General features: G+C 42.0%; 2 protein-coding genes across 2 annotated transcripts; both read right to left on the reverse strand.

Moving 5' to 3' along the window:
* Positions 1-2,161: 2,161 nt before the first annotated feature.
* LOC104078231 (claudin-8-like) lies at positions 2,162-2,830 on the reverse strand. Its single transcript, XM_009579783.1, has one exon. The coding sequence runs from the start codon at positions 2,828-2,830 to the stop codon at positions 2,162-2,164; it is 669 nt and encodes a 222-aa protein (XP_009578078.1).
* Positions 2,831-14,938: 12,108 nt separating this feature from the next.
* On the reverse strand, positions 14,939-15,613 carry LOC104078230 (claudin-8-like). Its single transcript, XM_009579782.1, has one exon. It carries the CDS (start codon positions 15,611-15,613, stop codon positions 14,939-14,941), a length of 675 nt encoding a protein of 224 aa, XP_009578077.1.
* Positions 15,614-18,835: the final 3,222 nt, after the last annotated feature.

The raw sequence follows: 18,835 nt of genomic DNA on the forward strand, positions 1-18,835 counted from the left end.
GAAATATGCAGCCACCAGGTGTTAATGTTAGATGTAAAAGGCTTAAGTTTTCTTTAAATTAATGTTAAATGCTCAAATAAAATAGTTTTAGCTTTCAACTCTTTGAAAATAAAGTTACTAGTCTAAATGGCACACCCAGTTCAAATTTGATTTCTAGATAAATCCACTGATAGTGAAAGCATTCAGGATCCTTTAATTAATGTTATAGAAAACTGCACTTAATTACTGCTTGAGCATTTATATCTGCATAAAGTTTCATTACACTGAATACGTCATCATTTAAATCCATTACCTACATATAAATATGTATCAAATTTGCATTGCAAATGTCTTCATCCTCTGCATTGTTAATCACAAATGTCATATCTAAATGAGTCCAAAAAGCACAATTCTGGCTTACTTACCAAATAGTTCCTTATTAAACAAAATATATATTATAGGACATAAATACAATAAAATAATAGGTGGACGTCCTCAGGGTAGTATAAATTATTACCAAAGTCAACAGAATGACTCCACTGAAATGAGCTGTCTGACCCAATGACAGCTGCTGTGACAGACATCAGCAGCTATAGGACAACATAAAAATATATGTTTTAGTACCAGAAAACCTACTTACAAATGTTCTATTAAAGGCTCATCTGGAATTAATAAGTGCTGATTTGACTGCTCAAGTGACGAGCAGGGTACATAAAACCTGTTTTCTGGTGACTAGAATATTCCCACAAAAAGATCTGAGCTGGTTGTCTTAAATGTAAATGCACATTAGTTAATATATGTAATGAATATCTGTGTTCAACGGCACTGTTTCATTTATGTTCATCTGAAGTCAAGTTAATAAAAGGCTTGTTTATTTAAATGCAGCTTTCCACGTTCTGCTTCAAATTGAACAGTCAAATGAATATATAGAGGCATTGCTATACTCAACTCAAAAAGTCATCACCCCTTTTTTTCAGATACCAGTCACAGACACAGGAAAGGATCAAACTGAGTACCTGTGTCATGAAATCATCAATGAAATGGTACTATCCATTACTATCCATTGTGTAAAGAACCAGAAAAAATGTTTTGAACTGGACCTTCTTTGGCACTTATCAACTTTGTGACATGGACACTGTCAAAAGCAGGTTCCAAGTTTTCAGCGGTGAAAAAAAATGCACAGCTGCAAATACTGTTGAATTCTGCACAATGGACAGACAGGCATCAGGCTGCTCAATCTACATTTTCAAATAAGTCTTGCAAACACAAAGCAGTCAGAACAACATCAGGGCTTGGCTTTTGTGGGTGTGATGGAAGATGTAGAAAGGAACTCTTGATCCTCCAACAGGCAAGTGGAGATTACACATTTACATTGCCTGGCTTGTTTAATTATACTTTACATTAGCAAAGTGCTTTAAAGTGCATAAAGACAGATGGTCTGTCCTGAATTTTATGGAAGAGGAGGTGCTACCTATAGAACAGGAGATAGTCATAAAAGACGAGAGGTAGCAAGCAACGGAAAGCTAATACATTCATGGCAAAGTCTGGTGAAGTGATTGAAAATTTTATTATTCCATGAGCTGGATTCTGTGGCCTGCAGAAGAGATAAGAAGGATACATTAACTCCACAAACATCAGTGAAATCCATAGTCAATCATAGAGGCCTCTGATGGGAGAGCATGAACATTTGTGTGCCAATATTGGAAGTTAGATGGCTAGTGGCTTCTCCGTTCATTCAACAGCTGCTTCAGCCATTCTGCCAACTCCATGCTTCTCACCACTGTCCTAGAGCAGCCCTTATGAAGACTTTACCTTAGAATAAAATGCACTGCTCCCTTTGCACATCATGGGTTTAGGGGAGGGCAACGGTGTTTTGTACAGCAGGTGACTGACTTCCAGCCCAACCATATGCTGTTCCTCTTCTCTGAGAGACTCCTGGATTCTGCTGTTCCCATGCCTTTCTTCATTCCCGTAAAATAGTGAGATTTTTCTTCTGACTGTGTTCTAACATAATGCCCATGTAATAACATTTCCTATAAGCATGTTAGAGAGCAGATATGTATGTCAATAGTAAATAACAAATGAACAAAATTGTTCCTCCATTACAGACTCAGAGTTTAATTAGACATTGAAGTCAATCAGTACATATCGACATGCTAAGCAGAAAGATCACATGTAGCAACTACACATAGGCATGCACGCTTAGGGACGGCCCTCCTGCAAAGTCAGGTTTGTGCAATCTGTGACGGGAAAGTGATGGATACCTGGATTTTGAAGATGTATCAGCCCAGCACCAGAAGCTACAGTACATTGCTCCCGCAGCGATGAGAAGTGCAGTGCTCACCCAGCCCACGTAGAGAGCAGCTCCTAGTTCTCGTTTCAGTGGCGTAGGGACTTTCGGATCATAGAAGTCACGAATGATGCCACCTCCAGTCCAGGACACAGGGATCAGAACGAGGATGCCCGTTAGGAGAAAGGCAACTCCAGCTGCCAGTATGAAGATGCTGATGCCCTGGGTATCCTGCTTGGTCTTATGAGTGTACTTCACACCAACAATGGCCATCAAAAAGGAAATGATTGACAGGACCACTGCAATGCACATGAGGGCTCTGAACGCCTCCAAGGGTGGGGGGAGAGCCAGGACAGAGTCGTAGAATTTGCACTGCAGCCTGACGCCCAGCTGACTGACGCAGTCCATCCACAGTCCTTCCCACATGGTCTCAAACACCACGATGTTGCCATCAATGTGGGCAGAAACTCTCCACTGCGGCATAACTGTGGCTGCCAAAGTCCCAACCATGCCGACACCTCCGAATATTAGACCAGTGATTTGTAACACACAGCAAGCCATTCTTCTTCTGAAAAAGACACCTCAAGTGAGGTGGCCTAGGCAGTCTTCCAAAATCACTTTTTCATAGAAGAAATATAAAGTATGAGAGGGAATATTTTCTCCAGTAGTTTCCTCATACGGCAAGTTGTTGGGTTTTTTTAAAAGCAGCTCGCTCCAGTCTGAGGTTCAGACAGGTGGAAATCCATTTCTGACTGGCTAGAAGGACCTGCTATTTATTTGCTTTGAAATCCCCTCTGACTACAGCGCCTACCCATCAAGCCTAACAAGTTTCCAGCCAATGGGAAACTAGGAGGGGTGTGTCATAGTTGATTTTACTGCTTCTTATAGTGTGTCTGTAGTGATGTTATAATTAAGCAAGTGTCAGGCATTCAATTAAAGGTACCTAATTGCAGGGCTAATAATTTCTTAACTGCTATGTTGAAATTCAGTACAGAAAGTCTGAACTTCCACCAGTTAAAATATTATGTAAAATAGGTCATTATAGTTCTTATGACAAAAGCTAAACTTGGACTTGGAGTGGGGCTTACTTTCTAAGTGCTACAGCCCTGGGAAAACAGCTGATTTTTTTTTTTTCAAATCAAGCTAGGAGGTACTTGGTGTAGCTCTTTAATGTAGATTCCTCGTTTTGATCAAATACAAAAGTATAATCATGATATTAGACAGGTACAGGAAAGTCAAGTATTCCAATCAACATCAAAGCTTTACTCTACCAGCTGTATAATTCACAAGGATGACAAAGAAAATAGCTGGCAGAGTTTCATAGCTTCTGCTTTTGAATCCACGAGTAAGGTCTCTGTTAGGAAATAAACCTCTATGAGACTCTCTCCCCATTAAAAGGATAATGTTGTCATTATGTTCCGTACTAATAATCTTCTCCAGGTAACATTAGGAGTGGTTGGGGGCCATTGTCTAATACGAAAAGGATGAGCTTTTCTTTCAGTGTACAATGCACCTTGAAAGAAGTCAGAGATCCCTCCCGCAAGCATGTATCTCAGCCTGCACAGATAGCTACAAGCCTGGACAAAAATGCACGCCAAAGACTGATTTGCCTTGGGCAAGTTAGGAATAACTGCTGCATTATGGTTTTTTTACTTTCTTCTCCCTACCTTGAAATAATAGTGTATGATGACAAGTCAGGGTGTTGTTGAAATTGATGTGTTTCTGGTTACTCCAGCTCTTTGAACCGATGGGGCTAGTAAAAAAAAAAAAAAAGTGTTGGCCCACTAAAGACAATGAAGGCCCCTAGAAGTGCTGTCGAAGAGCAACATATTCTTCGATTGCTTGTGGGTTGTGGTGTTGTGGGCTTTGTGCGTTTGGAAATATCAGACATTGCCTTTGATGGTATTAATTTAGTTACAGCCTTAGATGCCTACACAACATATTCAAAGCAAAAGCTAAAACCCATGAAAAGTGAATTGCCCATCTAAACCACTCACAGCCCACAAAATCCCCACCTTCCCACAGTTACTAGCTGTAAGGAAGGAGTGCCCAATAATGCAAGTTATACAGTATAATGTAACATGGCCATATGGAAAATACTCCAAAGGGATCTGGGAAATTCATTTTTGCCTTCAAGTCTGCTAGCAGGAATCTGGAGAGAAAAAATGTCTTCAGCTAAGATGTGAAATGTAACCTTTAGAAACTAAATACATTATTGGATTTGTTCTTATAGAGAGATGAATGTTGCATCACTCTTCTGCAGACATAAAAAAAGAATCCCGTGATGCAGAAAAGTTAAGGCATTTTGCTCAATGCCACAAAGAAGGAGATGGTAGAGATGAAATCAGAAGTCATAGACGGTTACCTGTCTAAAAGAAACTCCTTTCTCTGGCAGGAGACTGCTCCCTTAGAAGAAGACTGCACACAGACCTGTGCTATTCAACTTGAGTACAGTCTCCATTCATCTTGTAGGACTTTTTTACCTCTGAATTCTCAAAACTGTTTTTTGATTTGTTATTTTAACTTCAAAAAAGAAATCAACTTATTATGGAAAAGCCTTCTCAAAACTAGCATTTAAATGTCATTTTTTCAACAGAAAAACTCTTTGTGCAACATTTTCAGGCAGCCAGCTCTTGAAGGTATACACAGCTGGAGAACAGACCATGCCTAATGCCCTGAATCTGTTTATCTGACTGCCTCATCTAGTAGGATTGCTCTGAAATCATTTTTCTTCACATAACTCTGGGAGGGTCAGCCATTGAGGTCATGCATAAAATTACACTCTGTGACAATCAGGGCATGGTTTGTATAGAAGATGAACTGCTCACAGAAATACTGTTAAAATGCATCATACGCTGGTTGTGTAGCAATACATCCAGAGAGTGCTAAATGATTGAGTGATTGAGTGTTTTTTTGATCTTTAATCGGAAGTAGTACCTATGGTGAGTGACATCCAGCGTAGGTGTAGGCGTAAGAGAGGAACACCCAGGCTACACTGCTGCACGTACTGTCCAGTGGCAGGATGGCATGATGAAACCTGAGGGGAAGGAAGCGGGAAAGGAAAACCAATAAATGGCAGTTTTGAAACTTGAAGATAAATTTCAGATATGAAAATAAGCTACAGGAGACAGGTTGAAAAAAAAATCAAGAAACACTACCAATATCTTGGAAACTCATAAGGACTGGAAAATCTCATCAACCTCTTAAATGCCAATGAGTCCCTGGCTTTGCTAATCACTGGAAGAATTATCTTTTGCAGAAAAGTCCTGTCTTTGAATCAGCCTGGAGGAAGCTCTTACACCCTTGTATACCCTAGAGAACTGTACCTCCATTTAAAGGCTCCCCTCACCTCACCTCTTAGAAAGAAATGCTTAGTTGACTGAGTTACTTCAAAATCACTCTGAACAGCAGACAGCTCTTAAAGTAGAAATTAAATGCATGCTTACGTGGTGGGCAAGGGAGATACAATGGCTTTAGTGTCAGGTGAGAAGAAATAAAAGGAAAACCCCAGTTAGACCTGACTAGACTTTAGAAGTGTCCTCATTCTGTGTATCATCCATCTGTTATGCTATTTGGATGCTTACCTGCCTCAAGACGAGAACACCAGTTCTTACGCAAACATGTCCACCCCAAAATTTGCCTTCAAAGAGGAAAACAGGCGACTGAGGAAGCACGTAGCCTTTACACCTAATCTTTCCCTGGATCTCTGTTCAGATTTACATTTTCTCTTCCCTTCAAATCAGGATGTTCATTTGAATCTTTTCCTGGGGCAGTATCTTCTGTTCCCTCCCTACCTTTTAAAATGTTGATGCCCTTTGAAAAGGAGGAAGTAGAGCATCTCCAGCCCACATGATTAACAGAACCTGTCAATGATCCCCAGTGCTTAATTAATGATAGGCATCAAAAATGTAAACACTTAATTGCCTCCCAGAAAGCAGGTTTCATTCCTCTTTGTATATCTTCTATGTACATTGAATTTGAGAGTCCTTATACATACATATGCACCTATATATAGACAAATAGACTGTAGTCTTGTACAAATGTAGAACTATAATGTACATAGTTCGTTATGAGCTCCCGTCAAGAATAGATAGGTTGGTTATGCTACAGGCTAATGAGCTAAATTTAAGGTTCCGTAACATTTTTGGAACAGGCAAATATGCAGATGTATCAAAAGCACACTTTAGTGATTGCTAAGACTTGCAGTTAAGTCTCTCAACCTCCCAGAGACTGCAGTTATCCAGTAAGGCTGCAAAGCTGCCTAACTGCCTGCAGAGTCTGGCAATGGAGAGTCCAGCAGGCTGTGGCTCTGCAGTCATTCTGCACCCTGTCCCCTTGGGCAGAGGTGCTGGATGAAGCCATGCAGACCTAGATCATCCTCTACATGTAAAATCTGCTTTAAGCGTACAACAGATAGGGTTAGGATTGTCTGCAGATCATTTGTTTTGGAAACACATGTGAATGGCATCAGTTTCTCCCTGCTTGTGGCTTCCACTAGTCCATTCATTACGTGCTGGGTTAACCACTTTGTTTTCAACTATTTACAAGGGCTGGTCAATGAAATCATAGTCAAGTTAATAGTTCCATTACTTTCTACGGTATTGTGATTGACTACTGTATTTTGTGCCTGTTGGTGAGGCAAAAGGTTGCTTTGATTCTGTTTTAATTCAGGAGAAAATGGACTGAGGCCAACAGAGGCCTTTTTATTTGCGCTAACTTTAATATTGCTGCCTGCACATCTGTTAAAAGATGAAGGCACATCTCCTTCCCCCTCTTTTCAAGCGTGGCACATTTTTGAGTGAGAGGAACATCTGCTCAGTGTAGCCTAGAGAGGGATTTCCCCCAGACACATAACAGGCACTGTATTGCAGCGCTGACCTCTAACTCTAGCTTTGAGGCAACCCATGACTGACAGTTGAATTGAAAAGAACTAATATTTATTTTCCGTCGTGTTCCTCAGCATGCCTGAAATTCACAGCCTGACAAAACTGCCAAACTCTTAATGATATTCCATGTCTGAGGAAGCCTATCTCCTGGACACTGTGAATGAACTCGAGTTCAGTGTAATAAAACCCTACAGAAATAAAATATTAAATGCTCCTTTGAGTATTTAATCCATCTAAACTGCTTCAGGCTTTTACAAGGTATTTGTCACCTCAGGACTTGCGTACAGGGAGCAGCCATCCTGATAGAAATAGAACCTGCCAGAAAATATGCTATCTTACTTTGCTGTTTATTGACAGGACCTCAAAGCATATTTGGGGGCATTTGATTGCGCAGTTCACATTAAGCTGTTGGAAATATAACAGCGGCAAATTCCCAAGGCAGTATTGATTGTTTTCATAAGGGTTAGCAGCAGGGTATACAGTTAGGCTATTACTGGAAGAAGCACAGTGGAACTCCTTTATTTACATGATTTACTGTGATGGAATAAAAGAGGAGGAGAAGGTATATTGTGGCAGTGATGGTCTAAAGACAGATGAGAGGCAAGGTTTGTAGAAAGAGGTAATAGGTTTTATTAGACTACCTGATACTGTTAGAAACAAGCTCTTAGGCTCAGAATCCCAAGAAAGATTGCTTTTGGAGCACAGCATAATAATACACCCTTGAACTAGCTCTCCAGCAACCAAGCAGTGTGGGTAACTAAAAAAGTAAGTCTCAAACTTTGAAGAACAGGTTTTTTTCCCATCTTTCTCAGTCATAATTTGGGCTCCTCCCTGTCCAGTCCTGTCCCTCTCACTTTTTGTCCTCTCCCAAACCCCACCTCCTGAATGTAACTAACTACACTGTTAAATTCCACCTCCAAAATAAACCCTAGCAGCATGAGCTCCACCACCACTAACTTCAACCTTGTGCACCCAATGACACCCCCAAACCTGTCATTTCAGCACATAGCAGGGTCACCCTCTATGCCCACAGTCTCCCCTTCCCCTCTCTACCCAAATCTAGAGTCCTTTATCAAACCTCTGGGCTTCTAGCCAGGATGTTCCATTACTCCTCTCTCCTTAGGATTGGGATTCACCCCTTCCCTGGGACACCCTGGCTGACTTTCCCCGGCTGGCAAGCTGGGCGTCCCTTAGGAAGGAGCAGCATAGCCCCTGCCATTGGGCCTATATAGCTGGCAGAGTTCATCTCTCAATTTACCTTCATTCCCCTTCAAAGAGAGGGAGAGGAGAGGGTGCGGAGGAGAAGGAAAGCCCTGCCCAGCCAACCAGCTGTTCCTGCACTCACACAAAAGAACCTCTTCCTGGAAGTCATAAATCGCTTTGGATTTGTGCTGGCACAGAGCCCAAAGCAGGAGTATTTCGCAGGAAGCAATTAATTTTTGTCACTTGCTCTCAGAACACCCTCTCCAGCATCATGAATCATAGCAGCTCCAAGGATGCACCACTGTCACTGCAATTGTGCACATTGATGCAGCTCTCTGGGGCTGATGAGTCTCTGCACAGTGACAGCCCACAGCCTGCAAGGGCACAAATGATTCACCAGTGTGGGCACACTGCTTCCCCCAAGGGACAATCCAGCACTGTTCCTAATTGCAGCATACCATGTAGCCAGTCAAAATATGAACTTCTTTGTCCATGATCAAGCAGTAGCTGCTTTCATTCCGGATCTGAAATGCGTAGTTTAGCACACAGTGCAGTACTTCAGAAGGAGGAATGTCTAATAACTATTTCTACCAACCATGTGTTGGGAGTTAAGGGGCTGGAAGTTAGGGAAAGGAAAAGAAAAAAGATAGAAAACAGTCTGATGTGTGCAGACTGACTTAAAAACAAGTATAAAATGGAGGAGGGAAAGACCTCAGCAAATCTGATGTTTTTATGTTGGAATGGAACAGGGCTCACATTGTAAGGCAGAAAATGGTATGTGAAGGATCATGAAGATGAGAGGATCTGTATCTCTGCAGAAGATCGTTGCCAATGAGGTGAAAGTGCCTGGAACACTGAGGGAGAACAGCTCCTCTGATCCTGATAACGTTACTCTTTATTAATTAGACTGAATTAGCTTAGGGACATGAATGTGGATGAGGCTTAAAAATTCCTTAGGAAGTGTCTGGAATGTGAGTCTCATGGGGAAGAAAAGGAGAGACTTGTAGGAGTAAGGCTGATACTCAACTGGATTAATAACTCCACAGAGGAGGTATTTGGTAGAATAACAGAAATAGGTAACCAACCAGCAAAGAAAATATATCTAAGAGGTCAGAAAATGTAGGGGGGAAATGAGACTCAATAAAAGTCAATCCAAATTAGGCTTTTCAAAAAATAGAGTAAAAAAGGTGCTACAGGCATACAAATAATACAGAACAGCAAGGGAACAGGCATGCTAGGCTGTGAGTATGAGTCTAAGAAAGGTAGTTAGCCCTTCTCTTCTTTGAATTTAAGTAACAGCGATGATATAGAAGAAGGAGAGTATAACAGTATTACAATACTGTATCCAAGGTGGATAAAAAACTCCAAATCTTTATGAGCACAAACTGAAGAAAGAGATTAATTTCCACTGAAGGAAATTCAGCATGTGCAGTTCCAAATCTAGTAGCAAGGACTGTTAGCGTATGTGTCAAATTAGGAGTGATACTCTGTGTGTCTGGAGAACAGCAAAATTAAGGGAATGAGTGGGGAGGTGGAAAACCCTGTGTACTAGAAACCTGTTAGTTAGAATCTAATAGTATAATATGATTTAAAATGCATTATGAAGAAAAGAATAAATACGTAGAAGTAAATGGAAAGTTAAATAAAATGCAGCATGGACTTAGCAAAAATAGATTCAGTTTTTGTTTGGTAATATTTTCTAGAAAATAAAATTTGAGCAACTCTAATCCATTTGGACCTTATTAAAGCATCTGACACAGCAGTGGGAAATTAACAGAGACACTGAAGAGAGAAGAGTGAAAATAATGTAATGTGGATGCAGAATCTATGAGTGAGTAAAACGACAAAAGGATATATTGGAAGGAGAACTATCATGTTCCTATTTCCAGACATTGATTTCTGCTACTGTTGGAGCCAAGGATTTCTCTGGGGTCTCATCTTATTACCCTCAGGGATCTAGCAATAAAGGAGGAACTGCAGCAAGGAAATTTGCATTAGACACCCAGCTGGTCAATGTACTGGCAATGGTTAAGTCCCACAGCGCAGGAAAGCTGGTGATCTTGAGGCCTGGAATAATAGAAGTGCAATGCATTTAACGTATTCAAGGAAGGTATTTGCTTGGTTTTGTGAATCATTTGCTACATGCAATAAGTATATTCAGTGTACTCAGCAGTGGTGAGGCTTCCTCTGGGATTCCTTGTCCAGGTTTGGGCATCAAACTTAAAGAAAGAGGTGGAGCAGCCAAAAGCAACCAGAGGAGGTAAACAAGTATGGGGAGAAATTTAACGAGCATGCCAGTGAGGAAAGAATTAGAGATGATTAAGCTAAGCAAGAAAGGTTCAAGAGGTCAGATGGTAACAGTCCTGAAATATGGAAAAGGCTGCCTGCTTTAAAGGAAAGCAGTAGTCTGTTTTCTACGCCTACTGCTGATGGGACAAGAAATAATGAAGCAGCCTTAGCCTGCAGTGGGGAGATTTAGTTTAAGCTTCATGACAACATTTTTAATGAAAATTATAATTAAGTACTGGGATAGATTGCTAAGGACACTGCAGAGTAGCCACCTCTGGAAGTTTTTATTGCACAAACATCTCAGGAATAATTTTGGTGTATTTATTCATTGAGAAGAGCAATGGAGTAGTTAATAGCTATCACCTTTTCTAGAGTGAACTCCACTCACATCGTCTCCTCCTCCTATTTGTCCTCTTTGGCCCTACATGGACCACCTCCCACCAGTGAAAGGAACTGATGGTGCTGATAGGACTCTTGACGGTACCCAGGTAAACTAGTTGGCATCAGCCTTTTCCTCATTTCTCAAGCAACGCTTATTTAGGACTGCTAATGGCCTACATCCCTTAGGTGTTGGATCCTAGCTGAGGCTTTGCAGGAAAGTATTGTGGCCACCAGCTCCACGGAGCAGTGGGATGAGTGGGGAGGCAGCATGGTTAGCAAGGGGTCAGCTTCCTTTGCTGCCTAGGATGTGATCCGTGGTAGAGTTGTAGGCAAAGTCCAAGGGCTAGAAGCATCCAAAATGCAGAACAGAGGCAGGCGTTGGTTGAGGGGTTCAGTTCAGGGGCTCAACCCTGCTCTGCAAGGCAAGACTGGGGCAGTGGACATGCCTGTGTCAGGACTGTAGGTACTGGCCAGGACCTTCACAGGGCTGGAGTTACCCAGCGCTGCCCTTCTTCCAGCTCAGCAGGTAAGGAGAGCTGCGCACCGTGCCTCATGCTCAGAAAGCCCACTGCCTCTGCCTCTGCTGTGTGGGGTCAGAGTATGACCCTTGGTGAAGGGCTTAAATCCCAGACAAGCTCTTTCATTAAGCACAAAGATACCCTGAGTACAGGAGGCTGGAAGTGGGGACAGTACCTCGAAGCACAACTGTCCACTGGCCCTGGTCTCCTGCTGCTCTGTAGGTACCTGCCCCTGACAGTGGCAGCAGTAGATTTCCATACATCTCCAGGCTGACACAGTAAGGCCATTCTTATATTTCAGTAATGAGCCTTTCTTGCTGTGAGGCCCAAGATATGGCCTCTCCTAATCTCTCCCTGCTCCATTTTCTATTATTCTTTACTAGTCATGTTTGAGAGTTGAACAGAAAGCAAGCAGCCTGCAGATAAGCTCTCACATATAGGCACCATATTCAAAAATATGGAGGTGTACAACACCTATTCAGGACTGCACCTTAAAGAGACGGACAAATCCATTATATGCAGCTGGCCTTACTGGATTTGCAGATGTGCGATAACCTCATGTGTCAGATGATTCATTCTCATATAAAATTGCAAAACAGGAGCTCACACACACTCAGGCTCTGTTACAGCTCTGTAACAACCTGCACAAAACAGCTCCTGAAACTGCGGCTCTGCTGCCACCCATGTGTTTACCACCTCGCTGTCTAGCTCTAACGAGAGCAGTGCCTAGTAATGCAGGCGGCAGCTCTACCCTCTAGACCTCCACAACAGTTGCAGCAGCAGTGGGAGAATTTCAGAAGAGGCTCATTATAAATGAAAGCCCAGTTGCTCAATCACAGAGCAGTGATTGAAATCTTGAACCTTCACTCATCTGAGTTAAATGAGCGTTACTCTCCTCTGACCTGCAAGTTGTGCATTCATTTACACAGCACAGAGGGCACCAGGTGGACCTGGAAAGGCTCCACATCCATTTTACATCGCAGGAATGAAAGTTCAGGGCAAAGGGGAACAAGCTAGACACCCTCGGTTTCATTTATGGAGGAAATACTGCTTATTTCCCAAATAATTTCTTTTGTCTGTAAGCATGAAAATGAGTTCTAAATTACAGGATACAATATTTGAAAGTTTATTGCTTCAGGCAGTTGTTTTGTGCTTGGATATATTCCCTTAGACAGGACCCTTTGCTCAGACTACTCAGGGTTTATTTAATGCACAAACCTGGCGAGGCCAGCTCTGTTTAAAATGGAAGCTTTCATCTCAGTTCTCTTGAAAATATGGTATATGGGTGAGATACAATTTAAAGGAAATGGCTGGATGTGCATGGGAGGTAGTTAAGGGGGAATATGTATATTTTATAATAAGGTGAACTGTTTGCAGCATATATAGGATCTCTAAGGGAGATTTTCAAAAACTTCAGGTCCCACTCACAGTCCATTGGACTTGTGTTCCTGTTAGTCCTGTGGATAGTTTTGTAAGTCTTCGTATAGTCTTCTTGTATCTCCTTTTGATGCAGAACTAGTGTGTGCTTTACCAGATAATACTGTCTGATGTAGCAGTAGCGTTCGATGTACACAGGGTTTTGCAGAGATGTCATGCTTATCTCCCTTTCACTGAGGCTTGCCTCAGACTTGTAGATGAATACTGTATGAGTCACTCCGTGTTTTGACAGCAGAGATAACTACAGTGCACCGGTACATATACATGTAGTTTTCTGAGTAAGATCTTGTACCTACCTTTTAGAGGGATGAACTAGGCAGGTGACTTTATTATAGACATCGTTATAAACCCTGGTGTTCTAGCTATGTGTTCTGTGTAGGATATTCACAAGTGCCGCTAACAACAGGTTTTCTCCTCCACTCTCTTCCCCCAAAAAAGAGACTGGACTGGCGTATAAACGTTAATGAAGGAATAAAAAGGAAATACAGCCACACACTGCTCTATTACAGAAAGGTCATGCGCATTACACGTATACATATGTAGAAATAATTTGCTTAAAAATGAGGAGGAAAAATAAATTTACATAATCGAGCACATCTTACTGTGTATCTTACAAACACTGTGAAGAGAGCTCTAGAGCAGATTTTGATTTCTTCTAGCTTGTTCAGAGTTGCATCTTATGAAGTGAAGAATTGGCTTCCAAACTTTCAAGTAGTAATAGTCCAAGGAATTTACTAAAGAACTACAGATCACATAATAAACTTTCTATAAAATATTTAAAACAGTCAATCAAACTCTAGAACAAGAATGTTATTCTCCATTAAACACCACAAATTGAATTGTGTTCCCAGTTCAGTCAAAGGCAAAATTCCATTGATTTCTGTGGGTCTGGAGTTACATCTTACACATTGGTTACAAAATTCTATTAAAATATTACTACTATTGATTAATTGATTAATTTATTAAATTAATTTGTATGGAACTATTTCTTTTTCAGTAGACTGGGTTTCTTTAGATTGTTGATTATCATGGGTGCATGATCTTATTATTAAAATATTGGTTAGCTTGTTTTAACGTGAACTGTGAGAAAATACTATCATTGTTTATGTTCCTTATGCCTATAAACTATGCTGGTGTGAGTGCGTCTCAGCAAAAATATTGGCCTGATTGTACAAAAGACCCTTATGTAAAACTATATATATCGCAGAGTCCTGTGGCAAGTAACCAACACAGTGTTTGTGATCTGTGCAATATTGCAAAATGTTGTAAGCCACGAGGAGTTTGCAAGGGAATAGTGCTGCTTCTAAAAAGGATGTGATAGAGTTTGACCTATATGGATTACAAAAGAAATATTAACTTTCACCAAAAAGATGATATTTAGGATGAACATAGAGCTATGTTTATTCTCTGAAATAAGGGATATTTTTCATGTATTTCAGCTTACCTTCCTCTGCTGAATAAATTCTTCATGCAACCTTCCATTAAGCCTACAATAAATCAACGCCGTAGTGAATGCTTTTCTTTTAAACCATTATTATCTTGTCCTTATTCACTGTTATCCCCTCTTTCCCAGGCAGGAAAAAAAAAAAAACAGCTGCTTAATTCCCCTTTTCTTTGCAATAGGCCAGAATGTCATATCACAGTGGAACTTTAAGCCCTTTATTACTGTTTTACACATAAAATGCAATCCAAATCAAAGCCACACAACCCAAAAGCTATTCCAAGTTACTATTAAAATAATATTAAACTTTCACTTTTCCATGCATGAAAATTGTCCGTGCTGCATTAGCCACAGCAGAGCCCACTGGGGGTAACTGCAGCTCCAAAACACAGCCCCAGCAGCAGTAGTCACAGGGCAGAAGGCAAAGGCAGCTTTCTAGCTGCCCTTTTGTGCAGAAGCTGAAATCCATCCAGACAGATTGAATGCTTCAAAAATAAGAAAAGGCAGAAGGCATCTAGACGTACTGACTTTTGGAGTATGAGCTTTCAGTCTTCCTGTGCAAATGCTTGCTGTAAGTGGGGTAGTAGGCTGGTGCGGAGTATCCATAGTTTCTGGTTTTCTCACAACAGCGGCAAAAGCAACAGAATATGGCTCCGGCAGCAAGGAGGCAGAAGGCAGCTACCCAGCCCAGGTAGAGGGCCTCTCCAAGCTCCCTTTTCTGTGCAACATTGACCACAGGGTTGTAGAAGTCACTGATGATGGTGCTGGCAACCCAGCAGACTGGAATGAGCTCGACGGCACCCGAGAGGATGCAGAGGAGCCCAGCCTTCAGAATAATATAGCCCTTGGCTTGCCAGGGGCTCTGCGTGCACTGCGTGTACTTCATCCCAAAAATGGCAACCATGAAAGCGAGGAAGGAGAGCACTGACCCAGCACACATCAGCCCTCTGGATGCCTGCAGGTCTGGCGAGAGGGCCAGCACGGAGTCGTAGACCTTGCACTGCATCCTGATGTTGGCTTGCCTGATGCAGTGCATCCACAGGCCTTCCCAAATGGTCTCAAACACGACGATGTTGTTCTCGATGAAGGCAGACACCCTCCACTGAGGCATGCCCGTGACAGCAAACGTCCCGATCATGCCAATGCCACCAACGAGCAGCCCAGCAATCTGCAAAGCACCACTGACCATGTTGCCTTTGCGAGGTGAGGACACCTCGGCAGGTTCCCTGAGCCAGGTGCACACTGCTGGCAAAAAAATGAGCAACTTTTTCCGAAAATCATTGTCCCTTGTGCAAAGAAAGTTTCAGAGTCAGTCTGCACAACTTTAAATCAGCTTAAATCTGGCATGAGCTACCTGGGACTTGGCTGCACCTTCATCACCTTTATAATTCCCCCCCGCCGCCACCACTGACTCAAAGAGGCAAACTGAGCAATCAAGTGGAACAACTTTCCAAAGCAAGAGAAAGGACAGGGTGTGTGTAAACCAGCAAGAGCCACTTAGGATAAACGTACCTTCTGAGGAAAATGCTTTGCACTGAAGTCGCTTATTTAAAAAAAAAAATAGAAAGCCCTACCCTTTAGCTAATGTCTACAGGTTTGCCTGTGCTAAGGAAATGGACTGGTCTCGGTGGGGAGACTTAGGTGTGCACTGGTGCAGTTACTGAAGCTGTAGCACTGAACAAGCAAGATTATTCTGCTTCAGCTCGGCTCGGTGGCAAATTGCCAGGAGGAAAGCAGAGCCCCGCTCCCTGCCACAGGGCCTCTGCTCCCAAAAGTACTTTTGTTCTGAAGCTTGAAGGAGAGTACTGCAGTGACAGGATCAAGGAACAAAGCAAATCCAAAGGATAAAGATAAAGTAACTCTGAACCTGAAACAGTTCTGCAGAGGATAATCAAAGCTGCAAAAGACCATTTAAGAGGTAGAAGGAAAAATAAGAGACCTCAATCCTGCTAATACTTGTATACATATATAGCTTTATACATTTCTGTTGCTCTACTGAGTGTTACGGGGATAGGCAGGCTTCTGGAGATGTCCATATGCTTAAATGATTGCACAACTAGGTCTACAGAATGGTGATTTAAGCTATGTAGCAAATTGTTTTCCCGTGCAAAAGTGAACCCAGCGATTACCCTATGATGGAGTCTAGTGCAATGGAAAGCATTGGCTCTCCAAGTAAAGACCTATTAGAGCTATCCATGTACAAACAAATACTTTAGAAAAACATCATGTTAATGAAAAAAAAAATTAAGCATAATAATTATGGAGAGCAGGTGAACTGTTCATTCATGAGTTCTTGTGTGATGTGACCAGCAGACAATCCTGGAAAATGTCAGGTGAAGAAATTTGGGAAAGTCAGAGCAACAGAAACCACAGTCAAAAATCTAGGAAAAAACCTAGGCAGGTAACAGTGAATTCTTTTTACAAATTCATATAGCTATGAATGTATGCATGAAATATTCAGCCTGATCTCTGCATGTGCCTTAACATGGAAAATAAAAAATTAGGCATAAACTAGGATTTTTTGTTGTAAAGTAGTACTCCATATGTTAAGACAAGAACTAATTTGCCACACTGTAAAAGATCAATTTAGGATATAATTAGCTAGATATTGAAATACTAGTCTCCTAGTATTCATTTGAACTTTCTTGCCTCTATTTCTTTTCTTGCCATTTATATATCTTCAAAAACAGAAAGTAAATGCAAAGAAATAGAGCAATGCAGTGCTAAATATGCCAGCTTGTTGGCATATCAAAGATAGAGAAAAAGATAAAAGTCCCACTTACATGTAATATTTTATGCTCCCTAAGTGTGTTTCTCTGTGTGTGTGCATAAAACTGTGGTTAGGAGGCAAGGGAAAGTGAGAAGCACTCTACAGATCTTTCCATATTCAGTTTGGTTTTAATATCCACCTTTCCTGCTTTTTCAATCTGTGCAGCAGGCTGCTGCTTATAAAGACATGCTAAAAGGATGAAGGCAGGTAACGTCTCCTTCTGTTTCCCCTGAGCCCTGATTTGTAGCCAGGCAACTTTCCATTATGCCCTTTTGGTTTTGTTTAGATCCCTGAAATCAAACCTGCTGTCTGCGTGCCTTTCCTAATCCAAAGGCACAGAGTGCCTTGCCCTGAAAAGTGCAGTTAGTCTGATGGCAGCTCCAAAAGCATTTTAAGGGATGAGAAGCCAAGCAGGAATCTGTTTTTTCAGGTTTGCTCCTACTGCTGTGGTGCTCAGGGGTATCTGATCCCACTGCAACCTCACTGCCTGCTCTGCATTTCTCCTGCCATACATTTGTACTTGCAATTTTGGCTTCTCTTGCCATCGGGCAGCCTCCCCTGGCAGTTCGAGCCCCTTTTGCCATGTCTGTGAGCAAGGCAAGGGAGGGGCCCTGTAGCCTCCTGAGACAGGGACCGTGACTGCCGTGTGAGCTGAAGGCCCATGTCATTTTTGACTGCCCGGGGGCTTTACACTCTGCACCCCATGCCCCGGCGCCCTGCTGCGCTCCTTGCCTCTGTGGCCTGCGTGCACAGGGGAGTGGGCAGTGCCCTCCTCCCAAAGGTGAGGTGCGCTGGAGGTGCAAGGGCTCTGGGGGGCAAGAGCTCTCCTCCTGCCACGACCCCGGTCTCCCGTGAAGGATGTCATTTTCTGGCCAGCAATAAAGGGTGACTTGATTCTGTTGGGCAAAATGTATACATTCCCAATGCATTAATTTGGCGAGGCCACGCTAACTCTTACTGTATTGAGGTAGGAACTGTATAGACTGCTATAGCATGAGAGAGTCTGGGTCAGTGTAACTGAAATCACAATTTGCTGCTTTGCGTGCTGCAAACTAGTCCTGTCATACAGACCCATAAGGGATGGGGATCTGGGTACAGGACTTTGGGAAAACCGAGTGGGGAAAACTTCTGGGATGCCGGATTCATAGAATTACGGCATAATTTGAGTTAGAAGGACCCTCTGAATGTCAACTAATCCAACCCATGCTTGAAGCTGTGCTCTTCAAAGTCATGAGGCTAAGAATTCAATCAAGATCCATTTCAGTCATCAAAAAAAGCCCCAAAATTTTCTTGGGGGAAGAGGGTGGTTAAATCCTATTCCCCCAAGGGTGAGACAAGGAGGATTTTGAGGAGAGGCTATAAATGCACGGTATTTATCTGCTAAAATGGATTTGACATATTAAATATAGTATAATAATGTAATTATCATTGCATGATTTTGCAGCCCCATGGTTGCCACTCAAACAGCAAAGAAAAAGCTACCAGCCTATAGCAGAACAAATAAACAAGCACTTTAATAACACATCAGTAAGTAAACACAAGTGTGATACAAGCAGCAGGACTGATTTTTCTTAGAGACTGCTGAAGTTCTAATTTACAGGACATGGAAAATAATTAGCTGAGCAAATATAATTTAACCAG

Source organism: Fulmarus glacialis, unplaced genomic scaffold (genome assembly GCF_000690835.1).
Source record: "Fulmarus glacialis isolate BGI_N327 unplaced genomic scaffold, ASM69083v1 scaffold16566, whole genome shotgun sequence".
NCBI lineage: Eukaryota > Metazoa > Chordata > Aves > Procellariiformes > Procellariidae > Fulmarus > Fulmarus glacialis.

What these genes read in the sequence shown, in the direction of transcription:
- LOC104078231 (XM_009579783.1), bottom strand. Translation starts at nt 2,830, where the DNA reads ATGGCTTGCTGTGTGTTACAAATCACTGGTCTAATATTCGGAGGTGTC.
- LOC104078230 (XM_009579782.1), bottom strand. Translation starts at nt 15,613, where the DNA reads ATGGTCAGTGGTGCTTTGCAGATTGCTGGGCTGCTCGTTGGTGGCATT.